The 20,434-nt window shown below is 33.1% G+C and overlaps 1 protein-coding gene across 1 annotated transcript; it reads right to left on the bottom strand.

Moving 5' to 3' along the window:
- Positions 1–466: 466 nt before the first annotated feature.
- Positions 467–18,589, bottom strand: LOC132557053 (guanine nucleotide-binding protein G(i) subunit alpha). The gene is made up of 9 exons (XM_060221533.1): positions 18,280–18,589; positions 15,679–15,721; positions 14,667–14,808; positions 6,539–6,696; positions 5,974–6,102; positions 4,114–4,243; positions 3,226–3,379; positions 2,717–2,909; positions 467–1,998 (listed from the first exon to the last, which is right to left on the bottom strand). Exons 1-8 carry the CDS (start codon positions 18,395–18,397, stop codon positions 2,719–2,721), a joined length of 1,065 nt encoding a protein of 354 aa, XP_060077516.1. The 5' UTR covers positions 18,398–18,589; the 3' UTR covers positions 467–1,998; positions 2,717–2,718.
- Positions 18,590–20,434: the final 1,845 nt, after the last annotated feature.

Raw genomic sequence — 20,434 nt, 5'->3', positions numbered from 1 at the left:
CAAAATAGCTCACAGGCACACCCCATTCATTCGTAAAATAATAGTTTACAATTCACATTGTGTATTTACAATTGCACATAGTTACTTACAACAGGTAAGTGGTCACTCACGCCAGGTAATTTTTACCAATACCAAGTGTGTTATCACCTTAAGTAATTCACTTCCCACAGGTAAGTCATCCATAACAGCTAAGCTATGATGTATGAATTACCTAGGATAGGTAAATTACATGCGACATGTAAATTACTTAAAAGTGAATGGTCTACCATAGGTAAATTTGCAATAACTGGCAAATCACATGCACTGAATAAATTACTCATGATAGGTCAATCACTGAGAAAGGGCAGCTTATCTATGACAGGTAAATCATACAGAACAGGTAATTTACCTATGACAGGTAAATCATACAGAACAGGTAATTTACCTATGACAGGTAAATCATACAGAACAGGTAATTTACCTATGATAGGTAAATAACATGAAAGGGTAATTTACTTTTGATAGGCAGATCATACAGAATGAGTAATTTACCTAAGATGGTTAAATCATATAGAACTCGTAATTTACCTGTGATGGGTAAATCACCTGTGATAGGTAGAATATCACCTACAATAGGTAAGTAACATTCTTTGTATCACTAATCAACAGTATACTGGCAACATTTCTCTATCAAAAATACATGACAGACTGTGATTGGTCCAGAATAAAAGCCTTGTCATTGTCTCTAAACTCCAGCAAGACTGTATTGAACACGATCACCAACCACTGGCTATTGTGCTGGTTCATACTTACAATTATAGACAGGTGAATTCTACCATTTTGATAAAATGCCACAGTCAACTAGAAATAATCCAAACTTTCGTATTGTTCTTTTGAAAAATCAAACATTAAAAAGAAATATTCTCAATCATTAAAACAAGAGGGACTTGTGATTTTTATCTAACTGTCACAGCAGTTTAAAAAACCACTACGAGAAATTCCATAAAATATCAAAGTGATATTGAACAACAGCACCCAGTGTAAATAGACATATAAGATAATGCCATTATACCACATCAGTCTGTGGATGTTTCCTAATCTAATATCTCGAGATGAATGATTATACTAGTAAATGTCAATACTTCAAAGCTTGTTTTAAATAAAACACAAAAGTACATGTTAACCTTTTACAATATCTACATGTACTGTGTACTTGGTGACTGTGCCTTAAAAATAACATGTTCTCTCCACACTTCAGCAACAGGAAGATAATCGGTGAATTTTTGCTGATGAAATAAAATATTTTACATATGTATGTTTGGAAAGCATTTTTATCTTGAGCATCTACAGTCAGTTTACCATTGAACTTTGATCAGAAGTTGATTCTTTACAAAAAAAATTTCAGGAGAAAATCAGATCATTTTTCGCAAAAAGGAAATATTCAGCAGTTTTCGGTTTGATCTATTTAAAAAAAAATATGTCTGCATATTTTTACAAACACGATGTTCTATGCTCATATTAGAAGTTTCATAATGGAGAATGTTTTCAGTCTTAATATAGTGATATCTATAAAACACATGCAAATACAATATCTGTCTTCAGGGACTAAACTGTGTTGGAACAATCACAATGCTATGGCTTGTTGCTGTTTTATAATTTGATAGTACAGAACTCTTACAAATACTGAACACACAGCAACACATAGTTACAATGACAGAGTGTCAATGCCCTGGCGCCTGGCCTGAACCGTACTCCAGCCATGTGATTACAGGTATCCACATACCCTTCAACAGCACATAACATGACACACAGGTCAATGTCTTTACACTACGTGACATCTGTCAATTTCACATTTATATAAAAAATAGGTCACAAAATCCATGACATAAGTAGGTCAGTGTGGCCACTGTTATGCACATTCTGCAGAAGCCTAGTTGATGAGGAATACTTGTTTGGTCAAAACATCTCTGCTGTCTCAGGGAGTGTTAGAATGATGTTTGTCCTGCTCTTAAAAAACTCCTGCAACAAACAAGCTGTAAATCAGTAAAGTTGACAGCAATAATGTAACTTTGAGATTGCAACAAACAAGAAAGTGTTAAACATAGGTGCCCTCAATCTCATACATTTTTTCATAATATAATTGTTTGACAAATTTCTTTAACTAATGATATTGACCTTGACATCGACCCCGAGACAAAAATGTATGAAATTTAATAGCAAACCTTGTAACATGTGATTGGAGGAATGTCATGGTAACCACACACTTATATTGTCAGATTAAAAGAACATTAAGATATGGGTATCCCACGTCCAGCCACAAGACACTCAGTGTTTGGCACCTTAAAAATCTTACCTTGAGTGTCGAGATAATCTTCTGGTGTACCCCAATTGATAAAGAATTATTGATCTTTTGTTCCATTATTGGGCTAGTTAGATATTATCATACAATGTTATAATTCTAGTGGACATTATTGTGGCTATAATACCATACAAATACTAGAGATGCGAAATATCCATATCATCATAAGTTCTCATCATGGGAAAAGTGTTCATACACCTTCCATGTTACAAGGAATCCTGGGTATGTTGGAACAATTAAAACTACATTTCATTCATATATCAAAAGGTTTCAGAATCACTACAAAAATGGAATTTTTCTTTTTACGCTGGAAACCATAGCATTTTTTTCATGTTTTTTCTTCTTCTCTTGAACTCTCTCTCTTTTGTTCACACCTACCTTTAAAACAGACCGCAGTCTTTGAGATTGTTCTTGATGATGACGTCTGTGACTGCATCAAACACAAACTGGACATTATTGGTGTCCGTGGCACAGGTAAAGTGAGTGTAAATCTCCTTTGTTTCCTTACGTTTGTTCAAATTCTCAAACTGCACCTGGATATAAGTTGCTGCTTGTTCATAGTTGTTCTCCCCTATGAAAGAGAATTTCATTATGCAATGGAATTATTTCTACTCAGAAAGGAAAGCTTTTGCAATGAAGATAACGGTAACTGCTTACAAATTACAACGCAGTTAGTGGAGCATCACAATCTATCCTACAATATGGATATCTCCTTAAACATCAAAACTGCAAAACAAAATTGTCTACCTTATATATCATTTACATTTATCAGCCTTGACCAAAAGTATCCCTTGGAGACTTAACTGACAAAGTATCTCTACAAATATTAACAAATAATTTACTTTGTCTATTTTTAGTTCAGCATCACTATTGTAAATCACACAAACCTTGAAACTCTGGGAAACAAATGGTGAGGAAAGACTTCTTAATTTTCTCTTCAAAAAGGTCCTTTTTGTTGAGGAAGAGGATGATTGAAGTATCAGTGAACCACTTATTATTACAGATTGAATCAAACAGCTTCATACTTTCCATCATCCGGTTCTGAAATAACAGAAATTAACTGTATTGAAAATCACACACAGACAATAGATTTGCCTAACAGTCATGTGTCAGAGTTATGTCCCTTCCATTATACAGGTAATCAATTCAGATGCCCTACAGGAAATCAAGGATGAGACTAGTCTTCATGTCTAATCAGACAACAAAAAGATAAAGAATACTTCAATTACAAACTTCTATTTTAGTATTTTACTTTTTGTTCAACTGAGCATTTCTTAATAAAGTAAAGTCCTCACATAATAAGCCATATGTAGACATCAGCTGACACCAATCTAGGTCATGTACACATACACAGGAAGCAATACCTTATTGCGTTTCATCCATAATGTACTCAGTATATACTGATAAAAGGTTCAACTGATAAAAATAAGATAGGACCTTTATTGTTTTAATGATTTCACTTAATTCACACATGTGACCTGTCACAGACATATCACATTTTAACAGGAAAAACAGTTAAATACCTTGACGAAAATTAACATTAAGATACTGTATCATCACTTGATACACTTGGCAATTAGGATATTATAGTGAAAGATTGACAATTAAAAGGGAAATGTAAATTAACTTGGCACATATTCCTATAACATAGGAGGCGGCTGGTCAGTCAATTTACTTTGTCATGTTATTGTGCCAAAAGAATAACAATCGATTAGAATAGTATCTTTCACGAAAGATTACAACTAACATGGGGAAGTTTTTGTTTATCTACCAACCATTTCCTGGTCCTCCACCAATGTGAGATCATACTCGCTCATGGCAACAATAAAGATGATAGCTGTCACACCCTCAAAGCAATGGATCCATTTCTTCCTTTCTGACCTCTGACCTCCCACATCAAACATTCTGTAAACAAATTCAAATCAGTGCTCCCTTGTTAATGCATAATTCTAAGGATGTGCTAAAGAATTACTTAAATTATATGTCTCTCCAGTCAATAAGCTGGAAAACTGGTATTACCTATTAAATAACATTTTTTCACAATACATAGTAACACCCAAAGAATTAGGAGTAACTATTGAGGACAGAAAAAATCAGGACAGTATTGCAAAAGTAAAATTACTAGTTTGATATTGTTGTGAAACAGTTTTTTTGGGTAATTAAAATATGTTTTCTAACACAGAAATAAAGCAAAGTCACTAACCATTTTAATGTACCAGAGTGCTCAATTTAGCAAATGCTAAATATTTACAATTTCCATACAATCAAGTAGGTTATATATTCCTTACACTTAAATATATTTTCAAATTATTCATTCTTAACATAAACATGCTATTCTGTGATATTTGTAGTTAAACTCCTACACAGCTGGACTTAAGACTAATGTGTACATATTAGCTTTGGTTTTACAATAAATTTAGTATAATTCCTCTTTATTTCAAACTTGTTTCATGTTTTAACAGATGATTAATTAATTCAACAATTGTATGGTGTTTTGGTTTGAAACTCTTTATACATCATTGGCTGAGCAGTGTCAAAAAATATATAGTATAACTCTTGTAACTAAAGGTAGGATAATACAGCTATTATCCAAATAAAAAGTGCCTGTAATTTCATAAACGGTACTTTAATAGGGATATGTTTTGTGACGATTTATCATTAATGTTCACATAACAAAAATGCTTTCTTAATGCTGTTTTGTTTTTATTGGAAACGATTTTCAAAATGTCGCTACCTCCTGCCATGTTGTTAATGGAAATGGGTAATTTCAAGGCTGGGTTTAAAACATGGACCCGGATTTAAAGAAATCACCACCTCCCCTGTTGTAGTTTGTGGATTCAATTAGATCATATTGAAAACAATAGCAATGTAACAATTATTTAATACATAAAATCTCATCGATGTAACAACTTGTGCTTAAAATTCTGTTTCCATTCTAAGTAGGTGAATGTGCCATTCGTGTAATTAGCCTTATCTCGATTGAGGTCCCAAAGGCGCTTTCATAAAGATACAAAGGCTTGCAATCATATGGCTATAACTCTTATAAAATCTTACCTACAAATAGCATTTTGTTTTGTTATAAAAAAAACCATGGTTAACAATCGACAGCTGAATAAACTATGTTGATATTTATCGACTTGAAAATATGCTATCGACCTATTGCTATTGAGAGCAAAGCTATCGCAATACATTGGTAAGTCAACCTATTTTGTTACACCACTACAAAGCATGAGCTTATATACAATTCTTCTACAATTCCCTGGATCCACCTAAATTTTACTTTTTACTCCAGAAAGAGACATCCTCAGACAAGAAAAATCAAAATCTCTATGTTCTGATGGGAGTTGCACACCTTTACATCTAATTATATGACAAATTTGGTAGCTCTATGAATGTTTTTATAAAATTGTCCATCTAAACACAACTTCCAAACCTTGGGTACTGACATTCCAATAGGTGTATGTCTTGCTTCCATTCCCTGTTGTAGCTGGATGAACATGGATATCGCTCTCCTGTCCATGAAGTGCACTAGCACATTATCATGTATTTACCAAACACATAATCATATCTAGGAGCCCACAAAACATGTGTATTAGTGTGAAAACAGTAAACACACCTTGGATAGAGATACTTACTTAAAATGAAGATCTTTAAATGTGAAATGTGTTTCCACAATGCCTGTTGTTTTCACTCTCGTCCTCAGCACATCTTGTTCTGTGGGAATGTAGCCAGATTGTGATATTCTCTCTAGGGAGTTCAGGTAACTAGAGAAAACCAAAATCAAATATGCATTAGAATATCAGAATTGAAGAATTCAGAGAGAGTGGAGTTTTGGGAATATTCTTCATTAGTATTTCCATTAAATACAGAATCTTTTTGTTAATAAAGACCTGAAGACACAGAAATGATAAGTGATAAGGAAAACAGAAATATCAGGACCGTTCTGCCTTCTGTTTAGGTGGGAATATAGTTTTTAAGTGACTCCGAAATAATCAGGACCGTTGTGCCTTAAATAATCAAGGTTGTTAAAGGCATGATGAATACTGTACAATACATCTATGTCACTATAACTATAACTATGTACACTTTATTCACTATCTTCTTAAAATGATGGTGAAAGAACAAAACAAAGTGTCAGAAAATGTGGTGTTACTGTAACAGGAGCCTACATTCTAGATAAATCACTTTAATTTGACCTACTATTCTGCAGAGTCGTTGAGTTGGTACTCCCGTGACCGGCCGAAGCACTCCTGTACTCCAGAATCCTTCCACAGTCGCTTCATGATAGCCGCCAATTCAGAAGAGAGCTCTCCCTCGTCAGTGTTGTTTGTCAAAGCAAACAGCTGGCGGGCATCCTCCTAAAATAAAGGGAAAAACATATCATCTAACATTTCAAAGGATAATCAACCACTAACCTCCATTTGAAGAAACTATTTTCACAAACAACATTGTTGTGTTTACATAATGAAATATCCAAAAACAAATACTAATTGTTTGAATTGGAAAACAATTTTGACCAAATGCTGTCAACAAAATGACAACAATATCACATATCATAATTTTTGATAGATCCATCCATGATTACTAAAGATTTAAAATTACCACCTGTGTAGGCCATATCAGCTTTTTGTTTTTTTATTCTTTTTTTTTTAAAGAAATATTGATTCAGAACAAGTAATTGTGACAATAAGAATTGTTTAAGGAGGCATGACAGACAGACTGCTGACATATCACAGAAAAAGGCAATTATACCATCTTAGAGGGATGGGATCATAAACAATAAAACATCAAATGTGCAAATTCTTTCCATTTAAAAATTTCATGGATGACAGGAAAGCTTTTTCTTTTCCTTATACATGTATATAGTTTCACTCGCAGACAAGGATGGGAAGTGTCTCAGCATGACATAAAATTAAATTACAGTATTGTAATATCAAAATCTATATCTATTTAGGTCATTGTTTCCATGATTTCTGTAACTACATCTGACTGGCATCTCAGAATAATGATGATGTTACCAATTATACCGTTTCAAATCAACATAGTCAGCTGATATAAATTAACACACAGTTCTGCAAAACAAAGGTTTCAAATGTTTTTCCTGCCAATAAATTTCAGTCCATATTTGTTTTAGTTCAACAGAGCGCAGATAATGACCACTACCATACATCAACAGATGACACCAACTGTAATTGGTGAGAAGTAACAAGCAATAAGCTGATGATATGTAGGTGGTTAAACACTAACTAACATGACTTATCTTTCCAAATGGAGTCATAAAATTCCTATTTTCTGAAACATTGTTTTTTGTTAAGACACAAAAACCAGTATTCTTTATTCATAAATTTTCCTCTTTTGTCCCACAAAGTGCCATTTTCCCAAGCAGATACCCTATTTTTATATCATTCTTTTGATGAGTTCTAAAAATATTTCACTTGACAGTGCAATAAGACTACGTTAGTGCTTCTTAATTACAATGTATATACTATATCACACAAAAGGAATCTTTTTTAAATGTACCCAATGGAAGCATAAAATCTAAACTTGGGAGTATTTTATTGACTTGAAGTACTTTATGTCACCTTCCATACTTAAAATGTACCAACCATTAAAATTTCTAATTTATATTTCAAAGTGCATTTTGTGTTATGCATGAAATCTTTACAAAACATGACAAAAAATAGGCTAATATGGTTGTGCCCTTATATGGAAATTCTGCTCATATTGACACCCAAGTTGAAAACAATTGTTTTGTGCCAAATCTTATGTTATTAATTGTTTTAAATCTCTATAATAGAATGTTGTTAAAAACAGCCTTGTCTAGATAAATATTTACAATGTGGACAAATAATATATAGGACCAAATACAATGTGAATACCTGTGTTGTTTGGTAAAGACAGGATTTCTTCAATTGTAATTCATGGAGTCCTTTGTTGCAAAACACAATATAGTAAATAGTAGGCTAATAAGTTTGTAAGAGGATATGTAAAAGCTGTGCTCACCTGAGGAATGTTTATATACACATTGTATTCTTCCTGAATGGAGTTTTGAATTATTGTGTGAAATCAAACTCACAGTATATATACCAAATACAAAATGCCTACCAGTATCAGATATGTTGAGTTTGATTTCAACAGAATTTTGAATTGAAACTGATACATTATTATATACATGTTAAATATAAGCTTTTTTCCAAATCACCTGTACCTAATACCACATACATATGTACATTATGTTAAAAATATTCATGTAGTGCTGATACAATAAGAGCCAAAACAACACATGTAAACACGTACTCATGTTTTAATGGTAACAATGTTTCTGATCCGTGGATGTACAATACCCATTAAATATCATTTAACCTATTATGTGTGGCATGCTATACAATGTATGGTTTACATGCCTGACCCTCATCTAACAGGAGCTTGCTACATGATTTCCATAAGATAAGCTAGAATTGCCTTTCATCTACACCTTCACATAGCCAGCTCAATCCTAAGTACATGTTGCTATGATGGGGGTCATCTTTCTCTATTTCTCTCTACAAGTATACAGTACTGGGGGTATAATATATTACCATGAACCATATTCAGTTTTAAAACTGCCTTTCTCATCTTTATCTTATAGTCACTATTCTGATACTGATGTATCAAATTTACAAATTGCTGGAAAAAGGTATGTTCTTGTAGGCTTAGGGTACATCCATCAAAATGTTTGTAATTTTGTGAACATAACCCTTTTTCTGAGCAGGAAATATGCAGTCAGGGTTTTTAATCCATGGACTGAAATTAAAGCATCTATTGGTACATAAAATAGAAAAAAAAACATCAACAAAACTGGTGTGATAGTTTGGAGGCACATTCCAGAGCTATGGCTCACCAGATGAAGATCGATGCACACACAGACTGTTACTGTTGGGACAAATTCTGTTTTCTACAGTGACAACCAAAAAATCTAATGTCAACAGTTCAGAACAGGATGTTGAGGCAAAAATGTGGCAAAAGTTCCAAACCAGGACTACAGCTATATATTTAATGACAGTGAAAGTGACAGATGGGAGAGCATTGATCTCTACATAGGTTCAACATAGTCATATCCAGACTTTCTCTATATTAGGATCAGTAGATATAGCTAGTCAGTTGTTGTGAATTCATTTTTTCCACTACAGACACAAAGACAAAGTGGTAACACAACCATAATCCCTATCATCTTGTAGTAAACAATTTTGTTTCAAAAAGTACAGAAATGTACACTTAAATGGAGTCTAGTGAACCCATTTACAGTTTGTTACACTTATACTTGCGTCAAAACCCTCTCATCTAATCCAAAAATAGTATCCACCAGAAGTCCCCGCTAAATTCCATAATATTGTCTAAGTGCAGTAAAAATGGACATCAGAAACAGAGCCTATTGATTTTCTGAAACAATTTATCTCCTTTCTACACCTTTCAACTGATAACTCTTTCAGTGACCTTGGTGATGTGAATATTGCCCTGGTAACATCCATTTCCTTTCAGGACAATGAACAGTTCTCTAACTGTGGGACTGCATCAAATACTCAATACATTTTATTGCTCTTGTCTAAACTTGACACTCCAAACTTAAATATAAATATTTATATATATCATAAATATTTCTACAAAAAAGAAAGTACAATATTTGAAGAAAAAAAAAATAGAAAATAATATATCTGCTTTGTCCTTGAAGATGGGACAACTTTTTTGTGTGACCTTTGTACTAGCATCTGCTTTGTCCTTGAAGATGGGAAAACTTTTTGTGTGACCTTTGTACTAGCATCTGCTTTGTCCTTGAAGACAGGAAAACTTTTTCTGTGACCTCTGAACTTATAATCATGTCACAACTACTAAAATCTTGTTCCAACATCATGGTGGGAATATGGACATAATCTACAGGGTTTTAAACAAAACTGGTCAACTTCATTGTGACCTTGTACCCTTTAGTGTTAACCCATTATCTACAAAATCTGATCAGGTGTAGAGATTACGTAAGTGTTGATACTCTGATTAAGATTTTTTAACCTTTAACTGTCAATTGACTCACAAAAAAAAGTATGATCTGTTACAGGTGTATAACATGATGTTTTGATACCCTAGTGAAAATGAATAAATATATTTGATGGATTGATGAGATCACTTAAGTACTCAATTTCTGGCTTAAGATGGATACATACATGTGTATTTTACAATACCTTTGTGACCTAAGTCCTACAATGTAAGTGTGAGGTATACAAGAACCACCTCCATACATTATATGGTATGTTGTATAATATTTCTCAACATCAATAAGTCTCCTGATGTAGGTTTATCATGTGATCAATGCTGTCCAGGGTACTTCACCTGAAGTTGATAGTCGTGTATTCCATTGATTAGTCCTGACACTAGGGCAATAAACAGTCACAAGACAATGCCAGACTTCAACACCCTATACAATTGTAACACATAACTAAATTTCATTTCAATGACGCGGAAGGCAGGGTTAGGTAAATATGTTCCAATAAACATTTCCTGTTTCCAGATAATGCATCCATGGCCAGCACAATACAGTTTTCAGTTTAGCCTGTCATTCTTTTGATTATTGCTTTTTAAGACAGATACAGTTACAGTGAGATAAAGTGAGTCGCTGTACCAGTTTTAAATTTTGGGTATTTTTTACCAAACCAAATTTATCTATATAGAACAACATTAATGTAGTTTATCTATTATAAGAAAATAAATCTATGCATGATAGTTCACAAGCATCTCAATTTCATAATTATTTGTCTTAAATATTTTTTCGTTTTTTTTTTCTTCAATCACAACACCAGTATCTATTTCATGTCAATGTACTATACAGCCTTACTTGTGAGAATATATACCTTCATCTCAATCTTCCTGATGATGTTATCTTATTTTCTAGATCTGTCATATACATAGATGTATTTATGTGTGTATGTTAACACAGGGAACACTACAGCCTTGAAGTTAAGCCCTTCTAATCTTATGAAATACTGTTCTAGTGTGATGAATGTAAGTCTTGTGGCAGCTTTCTATCAATGATTATATGATGGCAGGTTAATGTTGCATCTGATGATATCACTGTATCTAACATGCCAGGTTATCAGTGGTAAGCTGATTCTCACAACACACCTACAAAAATCCTATAATAGAACCTAGGTGTATAAAATGTATAGTGACTATTATGTACCATCTATTATGTTTCAGCTAGATGTAAATCTGTATTATAGACACCTGTCACCCATACCAAAGCTCCTTTAGTCAACATCACATAACTATCTATGATGCAATATATGGACAGAAACAATAAAAAGAACATGTATTTGTAAAATTCCTGTGTCGAAAATCACTCAAATATTTTGCTAGTGTCCATTGTGCTTAATTAGGCCAAAAACTAATACTTGTTGTTATAATATATAGACTGTACTTGAACTAGACATCATATAGGAAACAAGCCATGCATAACCTTTAACAGTCATGAAAATGCAGCTATATTACGAAGTATGAACATCTAATTTTTTACAGGAAATATTAGTCTGCAAATAGGAAATTAAAATCACTGAATATTCCCCTCCCCTACCACACTTTTTTTTAAAATATGAAAATAATGCACTAAAATTGTCCATACTCAATGTTGAACATATTCACCAACTTAAACTCATCAACTCCTGGTATCAGGTTCATCAAATTAGTACTGTAATGTATATATCTCTACCTTACAATGGCAGCAATGAAACTGTTCTGAAATTTAATATAAATCAATGAGATTTATTTTCCAAACATGACAATTGACATTATATAGAGGAGAAAACAAATCTTTGTTTACTTTTATAGATATACTTGTTTGACAATAAAATTCCCTTTTTAAAATGTGTTTTTGTTAAATCAAAGGTTTGATAGTATTGCAGGTTTAAAGATATACCTGTCCTTATTTAGATTTCAGTAAAAAATGATGGAGACAGACTCTACACACTAATTGATGTGTAATACGGTTAAAAAGAAATATTTCTTGGGCTTATCATCATCACTGTTTGCTATGCATTAATTTAAAAATCAAATGAAGACAGTCTCTGATGTGTTGTCAGAAGCTGGCATAGCCCCACCTTTCCTAATTACATGTGATTCATGAAAACATCAGCACTGACAACAGTGAGTCACCAAAGATTCCCTTTCCCTTCTAGGTATGAGTGGACTCTGCAGCAATGACGCTGATCAGCCTATTTTTTCTGTCTGTCCACTCATATGCCTACTTAACCACAACATACACAATTTCAGTTATTGATCTCTACATCAAAGAATCTATATATATATTATTGACCATCTTTCAACATATATCATTTTCAAGATAGGAAAAGGTCCAAGACATTAATAATTCCTGAAATTTTACAAACCAAAATCAGAACTTCCTGATGTTGGCAGAACTGAAGAATCTACAATAAATTTCCTTTCGTCCTTTTTTCAGATTTGATCTTATCAGTAATATGGCCAAAATGTACAGACAGGAGAATCACTTTGTACAAGATACACACACATATATATAGAAAACATCAATAGAATAAATATAAGCAGAATACCAGTACACACAGTACATGAATAACATAACACATTCCTATAATCTTTGAGAATTAATATTGCCTAATTTTATACAAGAAACTTCAAAAGTACCTTAACCAGATATTAATTGAAACAGTGTCAAGCACACTTGACATATAGAAAGAGTATATGTCCTAATTGACAGTTGTAAAGCTGAGTGTGCAGGATAAGTTTAACACCATATTATATTACCAGTATGAACTTTGCAGTTAACAGCCTTCATATATCCTACAGGACATGTAAGAATGTCCTGGTAAATGACTGGCATAGATTTATTCCATTTTTTAAAAATAAATGACAGACCCTGCTAAAGTTCCCTTCTAAAGTTTATACCGATCAACAGCTTTAACTATTATAAAAAGAAAACCCAACAATGTTACACTAATTCTGACTGATTTACTTAATTTACAATGGGTTTCTTAGTGAAAGTGAAATAATTTTTTCCTTCTAATTCTATTTACAGAATCCTAAAGTCAAAACTAAACACCAGTAACACACTTATCTACCGTAACTGGTACAAGCTTGGTTGAAGCACGATCATAAACAACCTTGATGACCTTTGGACATGACTATATAGATCACGATACCTCAGTCATGCCTATGTACCTTGTTTCTTTCCGGATGATTTTTCATCTACAAAATGTTTTTTCATTCAGAACTATAAGAAGCATGAACTACATACGATTAGCTTATGCTTTTTAACAACAATACACTAATCAAGAGGTAAAGGGAATGGATTGATAAGAATTCCTGATAATGAAGGGCGTGTGCAAGCTTTGTGTTAACATTGCAGCCAAACTGACCAATACATGTGACCTGTGAATGGCTATAACGTACAGCTAGCCCCAGGTAATGTCCAACCTTATCATCAGGTTCTAGCAGTGATTTAGAAAAACCACCTGTTCATATATACACACTAGCTATATAGACATCAATCAATATTTCAGTTGATCATCAGGGTCCTATTCATGCAATACCTGTGTAGGCGACATTGGCTGAAAAATTTACACCTTTCATAATCTTGATATTAAACTGATAGACATAGATTAGCTTATAATGCAAAAACATCAAACGCATTTGAAAAGAAATCTTGTTTTTCTCTTTAAATCATGTGAATTTTCCTTTTTTGAATGATGGAGGCCTATAGGTGACAGTGCACAGTACTAGTTCACACCACTGAGTATTCATTAACACCTAACAAAAATATGAATTGCTGTATGAAAAATATTATTTACAAAGCAGTTTACAATACTGCAGACAGAATATGTGATTGCCAAGAGTCTGGTCTGACAAAGATGAAGCTTATATTAAAGTGAATAACAATGGTATATCATAAGACATGATATTTATGCCATGATAACTGTCAAATTGTCTTAAGCTTGCTTTAATTGATCCCCATGGTTTGGTTAAAGTTATCCCAAATCACTGTATGAATTATAAAATGACATGTAGTGCTAAGATTTCTCATAAATAAAGTGACATTTCATTTTTTTCTTTTCAATATCACATTTCTTCTTGAGTTTAAGTATAACTTCTCAGGCATCTTTTGATAGATCCTTTAAATTTCCACATGAAATCCAGCAATTACACGACTTCTGTATCCGTGGCAACAGTACTAGTAAAAGACATTTTTTTGATAAACTTATGAACTTGTCCATTCACATTCCTCTACAGATATCTCTCACACATAGAAAATTAAAAATATAAGAATTCAACTGACCGCTCTGTCTGGGTGGCCAAACTCAATCTTGAGCTGTCCCATGGCCCTGATAATTGCCATCATGGACTGGATGGCATTGCTGTACACAACTGGCTTATACTGTAGACATTCTTCTTGTGAGTAGCCTTTCTCATGGATAATTCTAGTTTGGTAGAATAAAAATGAATAGATATTACAGACAAGTATGTTGGCATAAATTACATATAGGTAAATTTTAAATATTTCTAACATTGGTAATACTTCAAACTAGCAATACTGTTGTTGTTTAAATCTGAAGATTTGCTCCTCTTATGAAGTTTTTCTATGCATACTGTTTATCCATAATTTGATCACCGTCAACATTATACACATGTTGATGGATGTTCAACCATAAAATGTTAAGCTTCCTCACAACAATGACGTCACCATCTTTAGATGGTTGGTATTGATTTGTTTTGTTGTATATATAATACACCTCACTGACACATTTCCGTTCCAGGTTATTTCATCACATCACATCACATTCTAAATAATCTTCTCTAAAAATTCTCACACTTGACATGTACATACTAAGTTAGAAGTAAGAACTTGACACGATTGAGCAGAATTTAATCAATAGTAGGATAAAAAAAACTTTGAAAAAATCAAGCAGCAGTGCCCAAATGAGTAGGAGTAGGATCAGTTACAAAATTTATTAAATGACATGTCAGAACTTCATATTCATTTTTAAAATCACATCAAGAAGATAACAACTTAAATTGATAGTGAGGATATCTTAACATAGAGACATGTGAACATTCAGAAACTACTTTACATTAAGTACTAATTAGTTCAATTTTTTCAATAGAAGTTCATTTTGGGAACATGGACAGGTTGGCATTGGAAATTAAACAATGCACTGTAACATATGCAAGCAATTTTGTTATTGCAGATTCTGGCCCAAAATCTCACAAAAGTAATGTTAAATCAACCAATCAGAAGTGATTGCAAACCCTGACATTTTGAGGACGGGGTGGGATGATTTGGTACTTACTTCATCTGTTTAACAATAGTACTCTTGCCAGACTCTCCAGCACCTGAAACAAATTATGGTCAATGATATTATCTAATCAAAAGAAATTTGGCATTATGTGTCAACTCCAAAACTATCGCAAGTTCTAGATCAATATAATTGTCAAAAAATGTCTTAAGCCATTTTTTCTCTCAATTAATTCCCTGACATGTTCACGACAATAGCCATGACCAATTAGACTTACCAATCTATCAATTCTAAATCCTTTTAATATACAATGTACAAAGGCATGATAATTTCTACTTGGTATTGTCTATTCAAATCGGTGCATGTGACACTAATTTGAGGTGAAATTACTCACTGGCGGGAGAAAAAACACTTTCTTCTGTAAAAGATGTATAGAAATGATTAACATATGACTCAGAAAGGAAAATTTTTAGACTTTCTGTTGAACACATGTTAAAATGACAGATAGCATCTCTTGGCTTGTATTAAAAAGCATGCCCATATCAACAGTAGAACCAAAGTTACATATGCCGGATAAACAAAAAAAAAAAAAAAAACAAACAATGATGTCAACATATATCCAAAACCAATCTGATTATGACTCCTGCTTCCCATCATAATCATTTCTAAAGCACATGATTTACACAAAGAAAATCCTAGACAAGATAAGCATAATAGGTTGTTTTCAGCAAAGTTGATAGGTGTCACAGAGTAGAATAGAAGTTCTTATAACACAACCAACAGAAGATTTCAGTGTTATGTTTCGATAACTACATTGTCATCTTCATCTGACAAATGACCAGTGTACGAGGCTAAGAAATACAAAGGAATAAACCAGCTTTTTTAGCTGTTCTGTAATTCTATGTACACTAAGGTGAAAATAATGTGAAGAGATGGTAAAAAGCACACAAGATGGTAACAATGTTTTCTGTGCTTTGTTTAGCACTTTATCGTGAATGTGAAGGTATGTGGCTCCAACCACCTCACCCCCTTGTCCTTTCCTTATCCAGATGACCTCCTTGACCCACCACCTGAAAAGGTTGTTTTCCCTGTTGGAATTTTCCCAATGAATGGTACAACTTTGCTGAATAAAATGATCTGTGTATGCCAGTTTATTGATCTGGGATTGAGAATGCTTTTGCCTTTCTATGTGAAATTTACAGAAAATTAAGCTATGAAAGGGCCAGTTCCTTGGTCACCTCCAGGATTACTTAGTATCCCTATCAAACATTATGATTTACAGCTGAATTTATACATCAGATGTCTTACTCTTTATATAACAGTGCTGACTTTGTCCTAGATTGTATGCATGTCTTTGAAAAATGATTAATTTCATTTTAAAGCCATATTTAACATAATTTCTTCAAATTATGACAAAAAATCACAAATCACCCCCTCCCCTCTCCACCCCACCCAACACACACACAGAGAAAAAAAATATAGTTACATGTTGAAACAAGGCTAGCTATAAACACCCAATAAAAGAGTTTTTTCTCTCAAATACTAGACACAGTGACAGCCCTTGACAGATCTAAAGCAAGGTTGGTGCTGGGTATTTCATAAATGAGGTCCTTTCTGATTAAATGGGGTCCTCCTTCAGCATACTTTGTATGGACTTTCTGGAAATAATTGGGGTCCTTGCTTCAGATTTCTATAAAAATGGGTTCAAATCAAACTATAAACCACAAGCAAGTTTGCTGGCTAGAATTGCACAATATTAAACAACTTGACAGTTGCAGTTCACAGTTTATCAGATCACTCAACTATGAAGAAACTTTGTTTAATTAGAAACAAATAGGTGATAGAAATAGGGAGTGAATTATGATGTCTATTAATTAGGTAATGGTTTTATTGCGTTCACTCTGATAAGTTATTCGTCACTCCCTTGTGGTCAATCTCACCATGAATTAATTAACAGTACATAGCCTAATAATGCTAGATTTTTTTGGTATTTAAAAAGGAAAAGACTTCCTTGATGTTTAATCCCAAAAAATGTCACACTAATGTTGACAAAGCAGTTCTGTAACTTGAAATCATGGTCCAACAGCATTAGCATAACCGTTGTAATTGAAAAATGATAGCTATGATAACATCAAAACCATGCCCCAGTACACAAGTCACAATCTGAATTGCAAATTATCAGATTTCAATCATCAAGGTAAAATCAGTTAAAATTTGAAAACTTTTTATAGAAATGCATTCATGAAAAATTATTTTGGAATTGTACATTTGGCCTTCTATACATTAAATCTATTAAAAAATTTTTTGTATAAAGAGAAACTTGCTTTTAATAAAAAAAAGAATTGCAAAGTGTTGCCTGTAAATTTAAGTGTATGACCTATATTTTATCTTAATCAAATGACTTTTACAAAATTTCATGTCATAAGAGAGAGACGATAAAATAAGATAATATTCACAGCAGTAAAACAAAAATGTAACGTGAAAGTGTTTAATTAACAGGCATGTGAATATTGCGGCGTCACAACATATTTGTGACATGGGTTGGGTTCGCGACCGATGACAGTTGTTTTACCGGAAATGGAGAGGACCATACAGAGGTTTAAGGCTCTCAGCACATCAATCACTATGTTTAAGACACTGGTAATAACTACTTACCTAATAATAGAAGCTTTACTTCTCTTGCAGCCTTCTCGCGATCCTGCCGCAGAGTTTTGTCAATTTGTTTCGATCTCTCCACTGCCGCTTTGTCATCGGCCGAAACAGCACATCCCATGTTTACGGTCTGGTATTATCCGCACTTTAAAATGTTAGTATATTACAAATAAATATATATCTGAGAGAATAATCACACCAAAATGTCTTCTTCCTGTTATGTTAATTCCCTTGACAATCTCTGATGGTCTCAAATTACAATTTCCTCTGTCAATGGACCATCAGTGTCCCCGGTTTGGAGAAATCATGGTCTTTTTGAAATAACATGAAATGCCCGGATGTTTACGGGCACCTTGCGTGATATCGCGAGATTTCTGAAGATAATAGGGACCGTCTCAAAATGGTTATTTCTCATGAAACAACAAATATGAGGTTCCATTTTTTCTTATTTTAGAAAAAACGGGGGAGGGGGTTGATGTGTATGTAAATATATTCAAGAGACTTGTCATTAACTTAGCTGAATGTAATTAACTTAGCTGAATTGACATTCTACGTATATTCACTGGCTTAGCATTACCCTGTTTATATGTTTATACTATTTTATCTAGAGGTAACACAAATATTGATAAATAACAGAATGTCATGAGAAGACTCTATGAAAAATATCGTGAACATCTTAAATATGTCTCAAATATATATATATTGGGAAAATTCCAGCAGAAATGAAATCCTGGTGTGAAACCCAATTTAAATCAAAATACACGTACTCAAAATCTGTTTTCAATGTTCGTGGAATTTAACGATGAATTCAAAGACACGTTTTCTGAACAACCACTGTACCAAGGACTTCGATATTTAAGTATGTGCCTACACATCGACATACACTGGTACATTTATACAACAACCAATATGAAATTGCTAGAAAATTTTGGCCATTTTAACATTTAATCAGTGTGTTTCGAATTAAGGTGAAATGTGCATCAAATTTATTTCACTTAAGTGGAATTCATTTTGTCTTACAGTAATTAAAATTCTTTTCAAATAAGGGAAAATAAAATCAGATGCATCAACTAGTTTCTACCTATAATAGTATAAGGCATGCAATGCAGTAGGCATTTAGATTACTCTGTTAATTATCAAAAAAAGGGCGGATAAGAAACATCCAGATTGCATTGGCCATATTTACCTTGAACTTAAGACACTTAAAGTGAAAATAATTAAGCATTATGTCAACATAACATATTTTTTCACTACAGTGAAATTCTTTTTGTTTTAATGGAAGTAAGCGTTAATTTTGATTTTGGTTTTATTTAATTATTTGCATTAGGTTGTTCCCTTCAGAGAGTCATTTACACATTGATATACTTGTTGTTAAACTTTCAAAAGTACCATACGATTATGCAAAGTTTAATTTTTTGTGATCCGTATATTTTTTTCATTCTTACTGCTATGAAAGAAAGAAAGAAAGAAAGAAAGAAAGAAAGAAAAAAAGAAAGAAAGAAAATTGTAAACTAGCGCAAACTTTTCAGATACGCCCTTGTTGGATGTCAATGCGCTCTGTTCACAGGGCGATAAACCCCACAAACAAGTATAATGCGTTCGTTTTGAGTACCTATTTCAGAATGGAAATCTAATCAATTATTCAAACAAGTGCCTTTTCTGTTACAAAACAAATCAGGACTGTTGGTGTTCTTTGGGTGATTTGTTTGTTTGTTTGTTTGTTTACAGATTAAATCTAATCCTTCCTTCACATTCTGTTGTCTTGTCATCTAGAGAGTTGTATCTCGGTAGTCGTTAAAGGTATTACCAGCATTCAGTGACTGAACATAAAAAAATATTTGAAGTAAAGAAAAAATGGAAAATCTGAGGATTCATTTCCACTTAAAGAAAATAAAAACACATCCTAGACGTCTCTGCTCACACATACACCACCAGAAAATAGTGAGAAAAATCTGAGGATTCATTTTCACTTAAAGAAAAAAAACACATCCTAGACGTCTCTGCTCACACATACACCACAAGAAAATAGTGAGAAAAATCTGAGGATTCATTTCCACTTAAAAAAAACACATCATAGACGTCTCTGCTCACACATACACCACCAGAAAATAGTGAGAAAAATCTGAGGATTCATTTCCACTTAAAGAAAAAAAACACA

The sequence above is a fragment of the Ylistrum balloti genome, unplaced genomic scaffold (genome assembly GCF_031769215.1).
Source record: "Ylistrum balloti isolate Yb309-2 unplaced genomic scaffold, AGI_CSIRO_Ybal_v1 Utg370618, whole genome shotgun sequence".
NCBI classification, from domain to species: Eukaryota; Metazoa; Mollusca; class Bivalvia; order Pectinida; family Pectinidae; genus Ylistrum; species Ylistrum balloti.
Note: the sequence above shows the minus strand (reverse complement) of the source record. Positions and strands in the feature narration are given on the sequence as shown.

Coding starts and splice junctions, on each gene's coding strand:
- LOC132557053 (XM_060221533.1), bottom strand. CDS start 18,397: ATGGGATGTGCTGTTTCGGCCGATGACAAAGCGGCAGTGGAGAGATCG. Junction 6,103..6,538: donor CTCAACGACTCTGCAGAATA/GTAGGTCAAATT, acceptor GGTTTTCTCTAG/TTACCTGAACTCCCTAGAGA. Junction 4,244..5,973: donor TTTAAAGATCTTCATTTTAA/GTAAGTATCTCT, acceptor ATTTGTTTACAG/AATGTTTGATGTGGGAGGTC.